The 17422-nt window shown below is 39.4% G+C and overlaps 1 protein-coding gene across 1 annotated transcript in view; it reads left to right on the plus strand.

The window, feature by feature from the left end:
• The window catches only part of Wdr7 (WD repeat domain 7), a 279897-nt gene that overhangs the window by 254998 nt on the left and 7477 nt on the right, over positions 1 to 17422 (plus strand). The window contains exon 26 of the mRNA XM_038330658.2: positions 16456 to 16560. Within this exon, the coding sequence (XP_038186586.1) occupies positions 16456 to 16560 (105 nt within the window). The remainder of the gene's footprint in view (positions 1 to 16455; positions 16561 to 17422) is intronic.

The following is a 17422-nucleotide window of genomic DNA, read 5'->3' on the forward strand; positions in this document are numbered from 1 at the left end:
GTTGAGGGCATTATTTAGGTTGTTTTTTAATGGGTTTCATTTAGTAAAATTGAATCAGAAGACCCCTCCTGAATCACGAAAGTGGGAATGTTCCTGATGGTCTCCAGGAAAGAGCTTGATTGCCTTGTCACTGGGCGTCTGTGTCCCTACTATGCTGTTGTCTTTTATAGCACCGCATACATGGCATCCTTTTGAGGAATGATTTCTTGGAGAAATGAGATCTGTTTTAGTCCATTAGACATCCAAGGATGCATACAGTAACTGTGAAAATCTTTATAAAGAATAAAACATAAAATTTTCAAAACTATTTGCCTAGACATCTTACTTAAGGCATAGTATTTTGTGGATTTGAATGTCATTTAAATAAATGGTCATTTATAACAGCAAAATAAATGAGAATATCCTGTTTCTAAATTAAGACAGTGCCTTAAAATATTTAGACGTATTAAATATTTGAGAAACTACAGGGCTTATTTATTTATTGTTCCAAGTTCTTGGTAGTATATTACAGCACTTGGTAACTGAAGAAAGTACGCCTTTGGCAGTGATTTCCCAACTAGCAGTGTGAAGGGTGTATCGCACAGAAGGCATACCGCAGCCTATGCTTTCCAGTGTCTGAAGCTGCCCTCCATGTAGGTTGTCTCTAAGAATATTCATAAGGCTTTATTTTAGGAAACATATAAAGGTATTTACAGAAAATTTCAGTAAGACAAAATTCTTTGCTTGATTTGAAACTTCATAGAAAATAATAGCAAATTCCATATCTTCTAAGTGCTGTAGAATCTGCCTGTTCTTTTGCTTTCTTGTAGAGGAGAATAAACCCAGTGAAGACTTTAGGATTGCAAAGAAGATGTTTTTAGCACAAAATACAGAAAAGTAATTCTTGGGTAGATATATTAGAAATAAGCATTTTACTTAACAAATAATCATTAAGAAACAGTATATCTTAAATAATAATAATAATAGATTATGTATTAAACAAAGGTTTGGGCAAAAGTGAAACTATAGAACACTTAATACCCGTCTTCTGAAGTGGCAGCAGTAATAGGAAAGGAGAGCCTCTTTCCACTGCTTCTCTATGGGGGCAGCTCCTGTATTCATCTAGCCATCTAAGACCTTGAAAGATTCTAGAAAAAAAAATGGCTCAGAAGGAAGAAAAATTGGTCAGAAACAAAAATAGCGTAGAACCAATTAGGAAGGACTAATAGGGAAAGCCAAGAAGAGATAGTCCTATTATGGTAGAAAAAAAGCTATCAGGGAATAATAAAGTAAGACCAATGGCAAGCTAATGCTTTCTACCAACATCTTATGCAACAAGTTAAATTATGCCAGAGGCATAGAAAGAAGGATAGTAAGTAAAAATAGAAGAGTAAAGATACAGGGACTAGAGAGATGTCTCAGTAGCTTGTGCAAGTGTGAGGTCTGAGTTCAAATCATGAAAAGCTGGGAATGGCCATGCACACCTGTAATCCCATGCTGGGAGATGCAGGATTATCTGCCTCCCCTTGGATAAGAGGATCTCCACCAGCCTTATTCTACATTGAATAAAAGACCTTGTCTTGAATAAGGTGGGAGGTATAGAAAAGGACACAGTGTCCTCTGACCTACATATATGCTCGTACACATATGTACACACACAAGAAAGAGAGATGGGGAGAAAGGAGAGAGGGAGAGAAGGGATGGAGGAAGGAAGGAAGGAAGGAAGGAAGGAAGGAAGGAAGGAAGGAAGGAAGGAAGGAAGGAAGGAAGGAAAGATGGGAGGGGAAGGGAGGGGAGGGAAAGAGTGAACTAGCAGATACCACTTACTTACTTCAGAAACTGGGCTCTCTCCAAGAGAGGAGGCCCTGGTTTGTTAAGTAAGGCAGTCCTGGGAACTGAAAGGAGTTCTGTTTTCTTGTGACCCCTGTTAGCTGCTGTCTCTCCACCATTGGCAGAATTATCTATATTTCAGGTGTCTCTCAGGCGAAATTGACTGTGACCAATTCCTGTGCTCTCATCTCACAGTAGACATAGGGAAACTAGGCTGGTAACCACATTGGGACATACACATGCAGAAAGGCTTAAGGCGTGTGTCCTTGAACTAAAACCCTGCCTATCTAATTCTTTCCTCTCTGAAATAGTTTTAGAGATCCATTAGTATTTGTATTTAGTAAACCAGAATTACATTTATAGTTTTTTAAAGACTATCATAAAACAGAATTATTCTGTGACCGTGGGGAAGAAAAGACTTACTAAATAATAATGCTGTGTTTTTCATATCTGATTTCGCTGATCTTATAGAATCTCTTTTGATAATTTTCTTAATAAGGAAGGTATTGATTAAGAATGACGGCAAAACCCTGCTTTATTCCTTTATTGGATATTCATTTTTATTTTCAAATCCAAATATTGAATGTTGAATTAATTAAAAGTAATGCCATATTCATCTGTAAGCAGATTGGTTTTTCCTCCCAGGTCCTGCTCGTTTTGTTTTTTGGTGATTTTGTAAACTTCTTGTTTTAAAGAGGATTGGCTTGTTGAGAACCAGAAAGCTCACATAGCCGTACCTCACCGAGCCACTGTTCACAAACATGAAAAGACAAAAAAGACTCTTCTAGAACTAACAGCGTACTCTAGGCTCAAGCGGGGCAGCTTTAGTGTTTTCTTGAGTTCTGTTTGTGTTAGAAAGTATCCAGAGGTTTCCTTCAGAGAAAAAGTTTATGGTCCATTCTGTCACTGTGCTGTTTATTTAATAGAGATCACAATAAATTTCTGGTCTACCATGTATAGAAGTTTAAACTTACAGATTCTGGAATTTGTTTAAATACTTTCTGTGTCTTTTACCTTTTTACTTGACTAGAAATGGGAGCAGACAATAAGACAGAATTTTAGATTTAGAACTGGAAAAAGAAAAGGCTAAGCAATCCTGAATCAATAGGCAATATTATAAATTGAGCAAAAATGTATGGCTTATTGGGAAGGAAGAGCTGTCACTTGTGACATGCTCAGATCTACTACAGTGATAGATACATTTCTAGGAAAAGAGCATTTGTAGCCGATTTACAGGAAAGCCTTCCTGGCAGAGATGGTGAGTTGTGGTTAAGGGTCCCCAAGGGAGGTGGTGGGAGCACTGTCCATTGAGGCCTGATGAAAACTAGAAAATGCATTCCACGAAGCAGCCTTTTAGCCTAGTGCTCTAAATAGCTAGCCTTTTGTGAGTCCATTTCTCAGTAGTTCCAGGCAGTAGCAACAGAAGCATCACACAATTTATTCTTTCTAATGTCTTTTCCTGTACATACATGTGTGTAACTGCTTTTGAGGGATATTATCATATACTGTACTCAATTTACTGGTTATGAATGTATAGTGGGTGAATAATATCTGTGCTTTCAGTTCTGTCACCATCACATGCGGTATTGTATGTGTGTGTGTGTGTGTGTGTGTGTGTGGCTATGTGTAGGTGTGTGTGTATAGCTGTGGAACGGGACTGGATTCTTTAGCTCAGCATGTTTACATCCACGTATGGACCTATATTTCAGTCTGTTTCCTTACTGATCAGTGATACTAAACTTGTACCTACAGAGTCACACATTTGACTGACGGGAAAGATGGGCTCATTTACATTGGAGCAGAACTTTTTACAGCACTGTATAGAGACAGCAATCATGGGAGCAGTTGTCATTTCTGGATTGATTTCCCTACCTTTTTGGTTTTCTTTGGGCTTTCACTGCTTTGCCTTCTATGTCTTATGATGCATTTCAGTATCTGTACTTTTTGAAGTGGGAAGGATTTTTAGCATTTTTGTGATACTTCCCCAACTTTTGTAATAATGTACTGAGCACTGAGTTATCTCAAGCCAGCACTACAAATTACTGGGCCAGAAATTAAACAGCCAAGCTTGTGGCTGCACGGATTTTCTCGTAGAAAAGAGCCTACCTGAGCAAAGCACCTAGTGCAGTCTCTGTCCTTCCCAGACTCTTACTTTAGCTGGATATTCTTTTTGAAGCATCCAAGATGTTCTACAGTGTGTATCTAAAGCAAAAGTTTATCGGTATCCTTTATCATAGTTGTTTAATTGAATAAATGGGATATCCTAAGACATAAGCAAAAAAAATTCTGCCTCTGAAACATTTCCTAGTAGAACTAGACTGAAAGAAGCGAGCCAACTTGTTGGCGGTCACATTAGTGAAGCGGTGTTTCTGGTATCTAACAAACACATGTAAAGTGCTCTGTAACACTTGGGTGACTGCAGCTGTCAGCTAATTTTTTTCTGGATTAAGTTTGGTCAGGAAAGAAACTGCCTCATTTTCTAGTTGTCATTTGCTCAGGAAGTGAAAGCAAATTGTAATGAGGGAACCACAGCAGGAGAGCGCCTAACAGATGAGAGACGCATATTGACTGGCAGCCGGCACGCCGTCTCGGTGATAAATGTATTTCATACACTGCAGTCGGGGTCCCTCGCTGTGGTCCTTGAATTACTGCCATCACATCCTAAACAGTTCTAATACTCAGTGCAAGGAGCCTTACTTTTTAAAATGTCAGCCAGTCTGTATCTTATTTGTGTAGGTAAAGTGTACGTTTTTACTGCAACTTTATCTTGCCACTGTCTAAATTTGCTTAGACATCGAGGACATGATGACCACTGATGAGATACTGGCAGGCGAGCATATCCAGACGCACTAAGGTCGTCATAGAAGCAAAACCGGAGCATAGTCAGACTTCGGGAATTTGCCCTTTGGTACTTATTTGTTTGTTTGTTCTTTCTGTGTTGTTTAAAATTTGTGAAAATTTTTATAAGCAGAATTCCAAAGCATAAGGATTATTGTGTTAAGACTGGTATGTGTTTGTTTATTTTCTTTTTGTATTTGTTGAGAATCAAACCAATCATTTCATGCTTTCTAAAAATATGCTATATGCCTGTGCCAAGACTTCTGTGTGTTTGAAATAAGGCGTACACTAAAACTATAGAAAGGAAGATTTTTGTACTTTTTCCCTGTATCCTTAAAAAGCATTTGTCTTAGTTAGGGTTTCTATTGCTGTGAAGAATCACTATGACCACGGCATCTCTTACAAAAGAAAGTATTTAATTAGAGTGGCTCACAGTTTCAGAGGTTCAGTCCATTAACATCATGGTGGGACATGGCAGCATTCAGGCAGACATGGCGCTGGCTACATCTTGATATGCAGGCAGCAGGAAGTGGTCTGTCTGTCCCACCCATCCACACAGTGACAGGTCTTCAACAAGGTCACAACTACTCCAAAAAAGCCACACCTAATAGTGCAGCTCTCTATAAGCTTGTGGGGGCCGACCACACTCAAACCACCACAGCGTTCTTACTTCTTGGTGTGTTTGCTAGCACTCTAAGCTCCACAAGTTCTCCATGAGAAGATCAAATTATCCACCATGTTTTGTTTTTATATGAGCTGTACTTGCACAAATATGAACATCTAGAACTTGGTTGTGGGGCCTAGGGAGGTGGATTACTTGGTAAAAGTGTGTACCATGCAAGTATGAGTATCTGAGTTCAGATACCCAGCCCACACATAAAAAGCTAGGTCTCACGGTGGTCTCTTATAACCCCAGTGCCAGGGGGCAGAGATTGGTGCATCGCTAGAGCTTGTTGGTTCACCAGTGTCTCCAGCCAGTGCATGCTAGATGCGGAGAGAAAACATGTCTTAAAAAGTAAGGTAGAGGAAACTGAAGAAGATACCCAATTACCCAATGTCAACTTCACACACACAGACACACGCACACAGAGAGACACACACACACACACAAATAAACCATGTCATTGCATGATTTTATAAATCGCCAAACATTGCAAAATGTTTAAGAATTAACTGAGTTTATTTTGATGTCTAAATCATATGGAGAATGTGATGGCTTAGAAAATAATGTCTTCTGTAAGTAGTTTTAAAGACATCATCCTTGTTGAGTTTAAGAGAAGTTCTCTCAATTTGGGTTCACAACACACACTCAGCAATAATCCCAAGCCTTTCCTGCTGTCTTCAGCCTGATTTGCCATCCTCCCTAAAGTCGTCACTGCAGCCCATAAACTCCAGGTCCTAGCATTCTGGAGGTTGTGTAGCTACCCCCCCCCCCCCAAGGATAGACTGGCTTCTCTGCACGGAGTGCTCTTTCAGTCTTGCAGTCCCTCTGTGTTCTCCAGCATGTGTTTTCTCTCTCTTGTCTCCCCTCCTCTAACACACACACACACACAAAAATCATTTATAATAAGAAAATTATAAAGGCTTTCTGTCTACCCTTACAGTAATTCCAGAATTTAATATCTACCCAAAGGTGTATATGGGAAAAGGTAAAATTTCTCCCTGATTTTAGCTTAGAATTGGGGGTAAAACTAAGGTCTAGAAAGACAGGATAGTTAATCTTATTCTTTATTGTTCATGCCAGACAGACTGCCACCAGCCTGATAACACCTGAAATGTCCATTCTATATCTAGAAATGTTAAAAGTTTCTGGCTCCTGCAGCAGATTTTAGTTTCCTACTGTCTGACTTGAACTTGGAATGCTTTCCCCCGGGGAAACTGTTAGAAGTAGTGCTTCTATAGAACTATAATTTCTCAAACATTAAGAATTCTGTGAACTTCTAGAAGCTGGCCTAGAAATCATATTTCTGTCTATGACCCTGTTTCAATGGATAACTGTGCAGAGTTCCAAACAAACTTAGGGATGCTTACTTGATGGAAAGACTGTAACATATTGCATAGGAAAACTTCTCTAGTGTATGATAATAAATAAATGCTCAAGTTGTGTGTACCAGGATATTGAGTGACAATGTATTTACAGAAATCCAAACAAAATAAATACAAAAAGAACTTCTTATTTAATATAAACAAGCGATCACACTCCTGTATTTAACAAGAGGCTGTATTCCCATTTGTACGACTTGTCCCCTTTAAAATACCACGTACACATTATTGTTTCACAGAGATGACTGGTGTCAGAGTTTCTGTCGACTCGACATAAACCTAGACATACCTGGGTAGAGGTAATCTGATTTGGACTGGCCTGCGGACAGGTCTGTGGAGCATTTTCTTTGTTGATTGATATGGGAGGGCTCACCTCAATGTGGGCAGTGCCATCCCTGGGAAGGTGGGCCTGGACCACATAAGGAAAGTAGCTGGGCGAGTCATAAGGAGAAAGCAGGCAGCAGCATTCCTCCATGGTCTGCTGCAGTGTCTGCCTCCAAGTGCCTTCCTTGAGTTCCTGTCTTGTTTCCCCTCAGTGCTAGACTGACTGTAGCCTGTAAGCCTTTAAACCCTTTCTTCTCCACACTGCTTTTTATCACAGCTATGGAAAGCAAACCCAGCTATAAAAGCCACTTAATATCCTATACCAAACAGTGTCTCTTTGTTGCTCCTGTAGTAGGTTTAACATTACACAAAATGAGCCGGGCGGTGGTGGCGCACGCCTTTAATCCCAGCACTCGGGAGGCAGAGGCAGGCGGATCTCTATGAGTTCGAGACCAGCCTGGTCTACAAGAGCTAGTTCCAGGACAGGCTCCAAAGCCACAGAGAAACCCTGTCTCGAAAAACCAAAAAAAAAAAAAAAAAAAAAAAAAAAACATTACACAAAATGTGCTTATTCCCCAAACTGTGCATGTTTTGTGTAATATTAAACCTACTACTTTAATATTTTAAGTAGTCTTACAATTGAAGCTTGAACAAACACACTACTAATAACTTAGCACAGAAAACTTAAGAGTTAATCATTCTGGAAAATGACAAGTTTTACAATTTCTTAGACAGCTTTTAGCTAAGTTTGAGGCAGCCTGGTCTACATAGTAATTTCTAGGACAGGCAGGGCTACGTAGGGAGAACCTGTCTTTTTTTATTGGTTTTTATTGAGCTCTACATTTTTCTCTGTTCCCCTCCCTGCCTCTCCCCTCCCTTTCAACCCTCTCCCAAGGTCCCCATGCTCCCAATTTACCTAGGAGCTCTTGTCTTTTTCTACTTCCCATGTATTAGATATATGTATATGTCTCTCTTAGTGTCCTCATTGTTGTCTCGGTTCTCTGGGATTGTGATTTGTAGGCTGGTTTTCTTTGATTTATGTTTAAAAACCACTTATGAGTGAGTACATATGATAATTGTCTTTCTGTGTCTGGGTTACCTCACTCAAAATGATGTTTTCTAGCTCCATCCATTTGCCTGCAAATTTCAAGATGTCATTATTTTTTTCTGCTGTGTAGTAAGTACTTCATTGTGTAAATATACCATATTTTCCTTATCCTTATCCATTCTTTTTTTTTTTTTTTTTTTTTTTAAGAGCCTGGCCTGGAACAGGCTGGCCTCGAACTCACAGAGATCCGCCTGCCTCTGCCTCCCGAGTGCTGGGATTAAAGGCGTGCGCCACTACCGCCCGGCTTTGTTTTTTTGGTTTTTTTGTTTTGTTTTGTTTTTTTGTTTTTTTTGTTCCTTATCCATTCTTCGGTCAAGGGGCATTTAGGTTGTTTCCAGATTCTGGCTATGATAAACAATGCTGCTATGAACATAATTGAGCACATGTCCTTGTGGCACGATTGAGCATCCTTTGGATATATACCCAAAAGTGGTACTGCTGGGTCTTGAGGAAGGTTGTTTCCCAATTTTCTGAGAAATTGCCACACTGATATCCAAAGGGCTGTACCAGCTTGCACTCCCACCAGCAATTCAGGAGTGTTCCCTTTATCCCACAATCTCTCCAGCATAAGTTGTCATCAGTATTTTTGATCTTGGCCATTCTTATAGGTCTAAGAAGGAATCTCAGAGTTGTTTTGATTTGCATTTCTCTGATGAATAAGGATGTTGAGCATTTCATTGTGTCTTTCAGGCATTTGATATTCATCTGTTGAGAGTTCTCTGGGATTTGTACCCCATTTTATTTGTTCTTTTGATGACTGATTTCTTGAGTATATTTTGGAGATCAGACCTCTGTCTGATGTGGGGTTAGTGAAGATCTTTTCCCAGTCTGTAGGCTGTCATTTTTTCTTGTTGACCGTGTTCTTTGCTTTACAGAAGCTTTATAGTTTCAGGAGGTCCCGTTTATTAATTGTTTTTCCTCAGTGTCTGTGCTGCTAGGGTTATATTTAGGAAGTGGTCTCCTATACCAATGTGTTCAAGTGTACTTCCCACTTTCTCTTCTATGAGGTGCCTATCTTAAAACAAACAAGCAAGGACACAAAAAAAAGTTAGAGAGAACCAATTTCACAAAGTTGTCCTCTCACCTTCACACATGCTTCATGGCAGCACCCCCCCTCCACACACACACACACACATATCATATACAGACATAAGCCATGGTAACAAATATAAACTCTTAAATGTAAACCTAGAAGGACGTATCTAGGGATTCCTGATAGTTCCTAAAGGGATGGGATCTGATCAGGAGTGCTTCCTTTTTTACAAACACTTCTAAAAAGTAAATAGACTAGAAGTGATTTTCAGTGTGCGTGTGTGTGTGTGTGTGTGTGTGTGTGTGTGTTTCCACTCATATTTTTTCAAAGAAAATAAAAGAGCCAAGTATGGCGGAAAATGCCTGTAATGCAAGCATTCAGGAGGTTGAGGCAAATAGATACAGATTTAACACCAACCCACAGGAACCCCAGTCTAGAGGGAGCTCAGGTTTGTAGCTATGTTATGTCATGTGAGGACACACAGGGTTTACTGATCAGAGAGCAGCAATAAATGAAGCAGATCCCCTGTCCTGGATTCACCTGCAGCTTAAACCTCTGAACACAGAGCAGCCGTGGTTTCTTCATTTGGCAGGATGGAGGAAGGTATAGGGCTGGCTCCCAGAAACTCTGCCTAAGGAGTACACTCTGCCGTCTTCATCTGCAAACTGCCCTCTACAGTCTTTATGGCTGATGGTTTTCATGGATTCACTTAGTTGTATGCCCTCTGTAGGCAGAGAAAGTCAGCAATTTTTTTTTTTAAAAAAGAATGGTTATAAAATTAAGAGCTTGCCTCTTTCTTGCTGGAGACACAGAATATGCAAAATAAGAATGTGGTCTTTGTAAGCCTGCGCCTCTCTAGTCTTGAAAGGAACACAGCTTTTCTCAGTGGCTCTGTTCCTTCCCACTGTCTCAGCACACAAGCCTGTTGGTGGATTTACAATGATTTGAAAGAGATTTAAGGGTTGGAAATTGGGTTTTGTTTGTTTGTTTGTTTTAACTCTTGCTGCTTTTCTGAAGGAAGGCTGAGATGTTGCTCTTTGAATGAGAGTCACCTGCTATGGCATCTCTAACAGGAGTCACTGGCCGTAGCCAACAAATTCAATTATTTTCTACCGCTGTCTAATTGAACCGAATATACATCTGAGGAGAAGACAAGTATCATTGTAACATCTTAATGGGAATAGACTTAAGGATAAATATAACAAAGTGAGCTACCATAAGTTTTATTATAAAATAGAAGCCAGGTAAATGGACTCTATTCCTTTGAAAAATAACTATAGCACTTTTGGCCCTGTGCAGTTACTAACAGTGATTTATATGTCATTTGGGGATAAACTAACTGACACTGATGGATTAAATAGTGTTTAAATATCTACATACTGATAATCCTTATGAACTAAGCAATATAGCCTTTTGATTTTTTCTGAGGGGGATACATTTCACCAGCTTAGGAACAACCAGTGTTGGGGCCGTCCCCTTGGTAGTAAGGCATCGCTGATAACTTCAGGCTTCAGTTTCGCTCATTATTAGGCAGTATGATTGCATTAAAGATGCAAAGGTTTAAGCATGCCTACTTTACGAACATTAAATACACCCTTCCTCGATAGCTAACCTCATTAATAGAGCATTTAATTCAGTTTTCATTGAAGTGAAATTTTTAGAGAAATCTATAGGGAATGTTGATTAAGTATATAGTATATGGCTAGAAGTATTAGCAAAGTGTCCAGTGTGTCTTATATTGATTGTAGCCACGAGTTGGTGAAACTTACAGCAGAATAAAATTGATGAGAGTGATGTTAGTAGAAGAATCTTTACATTAAAGTGAAGAGCCAACTACATGAGTATGCATATATGGAAACAGTCAAGTTCATTTCAGTTTCGTAATCTCTTCTCCAACTTCTAACGGTATGGGGGTTTGTTTTCTTTTTGGAATTGTACTAGGAAAGTCTTGCATTTATTATGCATTTACTGTTGTAAAACATCATAATTGTGGATGACTGATAAAGACTAGGGTAAAATTAAAGATATATGTTGTCAGTAAAAGAAGGTCTCATTGCTTAAAATTAAAAAGATAACCTTTTAACCGGGCGGTGGTGATGTACGCCTTTAATCCCAGCACTGGGGAAGCAGAGGCAGGCATATCTCTGTGAGTTCGGGGCCTGCTTCCAGGTCAGACTTCAAAGCTACAGAGAAACCTGTCCCGAAAAACAAAACAAACAAACAAATAAAAAAGGTATTAAAAAAAAGATAACCTTTTGGCACATCATGAGGTCCTAAGAGTTCTTCACAGAAACACTTGAGCAGGCTCCATGCAATGATAATTTAAGTTCACTTGAGCCTTGTGACTGACCGTAGTTAAATGATCCACTTTTTGACGATGTTATGGCCTGAGCCCTATGAGCAGCCGTAGTGAGATGATCCACTGTTGAATGGTTTAAGGTTAATTCTACCTTAGTGACTTACTGAGCTTATCTTTTGTTTCCTTGAACCGATGACTCTTAAATATCTGCTGAAATTTTCCTAAAGTAGTTGTTTGGAAGAAAAGAACAGGGAACATTAACTTCTGAACTCATCTGAAATAGCTCTGCTTGAATGAGCCTTTTCTTTGCCCAGCAAGCAAAGCTGTCAGTCAGAATTATGTCTTTGTTTCCTATCCTATGAAAAGTTGCTTCCTTGTCAACCTGCCATGAAATCTGTGACTTCCTGTGCTAGGGCCCTGGAAAGGCATGCAGATCATATACTGGACTCCCTTTTTATTTGTCTGCTATGAATATGAATATGAATATGTAAAAGAAACCATACAGAGTGACAGAACTTGATCCACCCTGGCATTGGTGGCCATCATTTAATGGTATCAGTACCAAGATAATGTCCATGGTGCTGGGTCTCGCCTTTTCAGGGCACTGTGCTTACTCCCTAGGCATTTCCTGAGTATTATAGCTATCTCCCATCTATCTCCTGCCTCCATACACCAGTGAACATTTTTGTTCAGGTATTTCCTTACTTCAGGCATCTATCACGTTTGTGCTTATGACACATGAGATGCATGTTTGCCCTGTTGGCTTGCTGTGGTACATATGCCTCTATGGAAAGGAGGCATAGCTGGGTCTTCTGTGTACATGTGTAGCCACTGGGAACAGAGCTCCCATACCCTCAAATTACTTCTGCCTCATTGCTCCAGATTCAGCCATGCTGCTCTCAAGGTAGCTGCTTCCCTCTCAGTCCCCAAGACCTTCGTGCTGTGAAGTGCAGGCCATTTTCTTTTTATTTCTTGGGGTTTTTATTTGTTTGTTTGTGAATACATGGTAAATTCTTTGTAAATCTTTTATATACGATATTTATGATAGCAAAACTTTACCTAAGTTCATAATTTCCTAATTTTGTTAAAAGTAACAAACATTTTGTTTGGGTCTCAACCACATGGATGAGAACAGAACCATAGTGAGAGAAATGGGTAGGAAATATTTATTACTCGATACAATATAAATAAACACTGATCATTGTTAATCCTGTCCCTTGGGTCTTTTTCTTTCACTGGGCAAAGGGTTGGGGTTTTTAACAACCTAGTTTTCTGTCTCTTGCCTGGGATAATTGTAGAATTTCTCTTATTTCTCCTAGAACTTTCAAATTATATTATTTTCTTCTTCTCGGTCTTTTCAATATAGCAATATCTTTGCCTAAAAAAAGATACATAACAAGACATTGACACCCATATGCAAGCAAAAAGGGAATCAGACTACTTTTTGACACCTGTTGTTTTGAAAATGACCTTTAATATCTGAGACTGAGTTTGCACCTCGCAAGTCACTTAAGTTCAGTGAGATTCTCCACAGCTGGTGTCTGATTCTGTGCAGGAGCTGAGTTTAAAGTCAGTTCAGGTGATATCTCTAAACAGTATTGAAGTCCAGAGATCTGAGCAAATGACAATGGCAACATTTCATTATACTGGGGGCCAGAGCATCTCCAGGGCTGAGGCAGTGATGCACTTGGCAGCTGAACCACACTGGATTGCAGAGGAACTGCCCTGCCCTGGTCCTCTCTCCTCATCCACAAGACCCATGTGTCAGCTGCAGCCATGCTCCTGGAGCCTCTAGGGGTTGCTTTAGAAGGATTTCTGTGAGGTGCCCCAAAACATTTTATCACATGTGTATACCTGTGTATGTGTGTGCACATGTGTTCATGGGTATTTGCAGGTACCTGCTTGCATGTCTGTTGACCGGCTCTGAAGGTGAACCCCAGTTTGTCCAAAACATACTTCCAAAAAATTTAGAATCAAACTTGGAGTATATCTGGACTTCAAACCACTCAGATGAAAACAGCGTGAAGATGAGCAGGATGTGTAGGCAGTATTTATAGACACAGGCCAGGCATAAATTTAGTTCTGAGCTTCCTGGCAATAAAGGAAATACCATTGGATTAGGTAATGACTCTTACACCATAAAAAGAAATGTGTCTAGTAAACAAACTATTTTCCTTATTTAAAATAAAATCTCCAGGACAAACTTATTTACAGCATCTGTTAGAGATAGCAGCTAACAAGAAGCCATGTCTTCTGATATGGAAATGAAGGCACCAACCTTTTTAAAACAGTTTTCAGGGCAACAAAATACACCCATAGTCCAGAGCTGGGATTGTGATAGGATGCCTGCATCATTTTCAAGGCCCTGGGTTCAATCCACAGTAATAATAATAATAATAATAATAATAATAATAATAATAATAATAATTGGTTTTTGATGACCATCTGTTATAAACCAAGGTCTTCCCAATAAATTGTTTTAACCAAAAAAAAAAAAAGGATTCAGATTGGCCAAAAAGAAGTCAGGTGTTTGTTTTTGTTATGATTTTCCAGAACTGGATATTAATTTTTAAAAATGAATGTGTTTTTCCATTGAGTTCTTTAAGCTGGTCTATTAAGTGTCAGCAGACCTTTTATTTCTTAAAGATTCTTCTCCTGGCTAGAGTAATTTTCATCCTAGCATGGTTGACGTTTGATTACACTGGTTTCCTTCACTAGATATTCAGCACAAGTCAGTATTCACCGCTTTATTTAGCGCACTTGTTGCCAGCACCATGGATAGCTCCCACGTGTCTCTTAATGAGTGAAGTCTGAAGTCTGTTTCTAAGCAATCTAGATGCCAAGTGAAACTGATTTGAGCATAAACGATTTGGAATTTGTGGGTGAGGGGTTATTTAAAAAACAGTAAACAGTTGAATTATGTGATTGTTAGATTTGTGTGGTCATTCCTAGGTAAGGAAGCGGAACAAAAAATGCCAATAGTATTTGCTGAGTTTTTATTATGTGTGGGTTACAACATGTATATTAGCTCATTTAATTTTCACAAAGCTCTTTGACACACATATAATCACTGTGAACATCATCATCCCTATGTTATAGATATTGATACTCTGAGGTTAAATAATATGACCCTGGTTTCACAGTGAATAAGTAGTGAGCCTAATGCAAACCCAGACAGTCTGACTCAGCTCCCATGCCCTCTGCTGCCTAGAGTCCAGGTCTCTATTACCAGAATAACACTCTTTCTCTGAGTACCTTGGCCATCAAATCACATGGCAGGAAAGAAGGGAGCAAAGGACATTAAGAACGTGCTTGGCTCATGTCTCTGTCCTCCCTAGTCTTTCTCATTTGAGTTTTCAGATATGCATTATGTAAAAATTTTTATAAAAATTTACAGCATGTATGACCCGAATGGTATTACAAGTATGTTGTTCACTGAGACTGTTTTCCCAATCCACTGAAGACAAAGGGAAGACTCTGGATATTAACTAACATAGAGAAGGTATGATGTTTAATGGTTGAATATGGGTTCAGTTACAGTATTATGCCAATTTCTTTAATGTGGAGTATTTTCAGTAATTACAAATATGAGTGGATGAATATATTATTCTATTAGTGAAGACCTTTTTATCAGAGACCTATTTTAAAATAGAGCTTCCTTTCATTACTCATTGTTAAATCAATGATTAGATATTGGCAAAGGTTCAAGACTGTCCCTGTTAACATGTTTTTAAATAGTGTTTGATTTAGGGGGCTGGAGAGATGGCTCAGTGGTTAAGAGCACTGGCTGCTCTTCTGGAGGTCTTGAGTTCAATTCCCAGCAACCACATGGTGGCTCACAACCATCTGTAATGAGATCTGGCGCCCTCCTCTGGTGTGTGTGCATACATGGAGGCAGAATGTTGTATACATAATAAATAAATCTTTAAAAAAATAGTGTTTGATTTAGATGTGTCCATACTTCCAGGGCAAACATGTGTATATGCTTACTAATTGCAGCTATGTGCAGTTAAGCACAGTGTTATTGGTGTAAAATCAAGGATAAATCATGAAAAATGTGTAATTATTAAGAAATTGAAACTAATCTTTAACTTCTTTCAGAGCAAGGAAACTATAATATAGGTTTGACTGGTTTTCACTTCAGATAAGCAAGATTCTGGGTAATTTGGGTAAATTTTGATTTATTTTTTGCCTTTTATATTAGTTGGGATTCACTAGAGGGACAGAACTGATAGAATAAATCTCTATCTGTACCTAAAGAGGATTTATTAGAGTGGCTTACAGGCTGTGATACAGCAAATAGCTCAACAAATGCTGTCTACCAACGAAAGGCCCAAGATTCTATAGCTGTTCAGTTCACCAACTGAGTGTCTCCACTGGTCTTTGGAATACACCCATATCCTGAAGTAGTCTCTAATACCAGTCATGGAATGGACTGTGACAGCAAGTAGCTAAAGAGACCATGCTTCCTCCTTCCATGTCCTTTATATAAGCAGCTAGCAAATGGTATAGCCCAGATTAAAACTGAATCTTCTTACCTCAAAAGATCTGGACTAAAGGTGTATCTTCCCACTTCAAAAGATTTACTTAAGAAGAAATTCCCTCACAGGTGTGCCCAGCCGTTTGGGTTTTAGTTAATCCACAAGTTGACAAACAAGAACAGTCACCACATCTTTCTAGTGAATTGCAGAATTCTTCCCTGTAATGTAAAGAATTAAAGATCTGATTTGCCCACTAATATGTACTTTCTCTTTGGGCTCATAACGCCTTTCAAACTGGAAGACAGACCCACCCCTCAGAATAAGCTTGATGCTCTTACACACACGAAGAATTTTTTACTTTCCTTCATTTTTATAACCTGGTTTTATAACTAAAGAATGTTACAGCTTGCAGTATCCAATATCTGTGGTATCACCTGTTCAACATTGAGCATGTTCACAGAAGTACTTGTAAGATGTCTATGGAATGCCTGTCACTAATGACCTATTAATTTCATTTCAGACAATCCATGGGCACAAGGGACCAATCACTGCAGTGTCCTTTGCTCCTGATGGGCGTTATCTTGCCACCTACTCAAACACTGACAGCCACATTTCTTTCTGGCAGGTAAACCGGGCTTAAATGTGTACTGCATGGTGGGCTTTAATGGGAAGGACTTCCTGTTGGGCCTATCTACCGTTCTTCCTTTGTGCCCTTCTACCCTCCCTTACACAAAGGTCAAGTGTTCAGATTACTGATTATGTGCTCAGTGCCAGCCTGCAGGGTACTGGTAATAGAGTTAACAATCTGGCAGAGAAGAAACGCGCGCTCTCCAAAGTCTTCACTCTAAAGAAAGCACAGATGCAAGCAGTTAAAATCCAGAGACTCTGAGAATGAGATGGTGGGAAGCCTTCAGAGCAAGGGACATCTGGGTGTAGCCATGCGAGGTAGAGGAAGAACTCAGGTGAGACTTTGGCTGGAGCTGGATCGGAGTTCATGGGAAGCTGCAGTCAAGCATTAGCATTGTAACAGGTTTATGTTAGCATTCTAACAAGGTCTTGGTATCCTCTTTAATGGAGCATAGGATACTGGGTGTTTTCCTGGTATTTTATGCCTGTCCCTTGTCTCCTTTTTCATTCTGTCATGTTTTTGTTTTGGTGAAAGGTTGTTTTTTCTTTCACTTTTTTTGTTTTGCTTCTTTCCTCTCTCTCTCTCTCTCTCTCTCTCTCTCTCTCTCTCTCTCTCTCTCTCTCTCTCTCTCTCTCTCTCTCTCTCCCTCTCTTTCTCTCTCTCTCTCTGAAATCGTTTACCTAATAAACCAGGCTTACCTCAAACTCAATATCCTTCTACCTCTCGAGTGCTGGGATTATAGGCTTGTACTGCCAGATCTGGTACTCACATAATGTTCTGAATTTCTAAAATATGCAAAGCATTTTAGGAAAAACTAAGAGTATCTTGAGCTGGGCAGTGGTGGTGCACGCCTTTAATC

Source organism: Arvicola amphibius, chromosome 5 (genome assembly GCF_903992535.2).
Source record: "Arvicola amphibius chromosome 5, mArvAmp1.2, whole genome shotgun sequence".
Taxonomy (NCBI): domain Eukaryota; kingdom Metazoa; phylum Chordata; class Mammalia; order Rodentia; family Cricetidae; genus Arvicola; species Arvicola amphibius.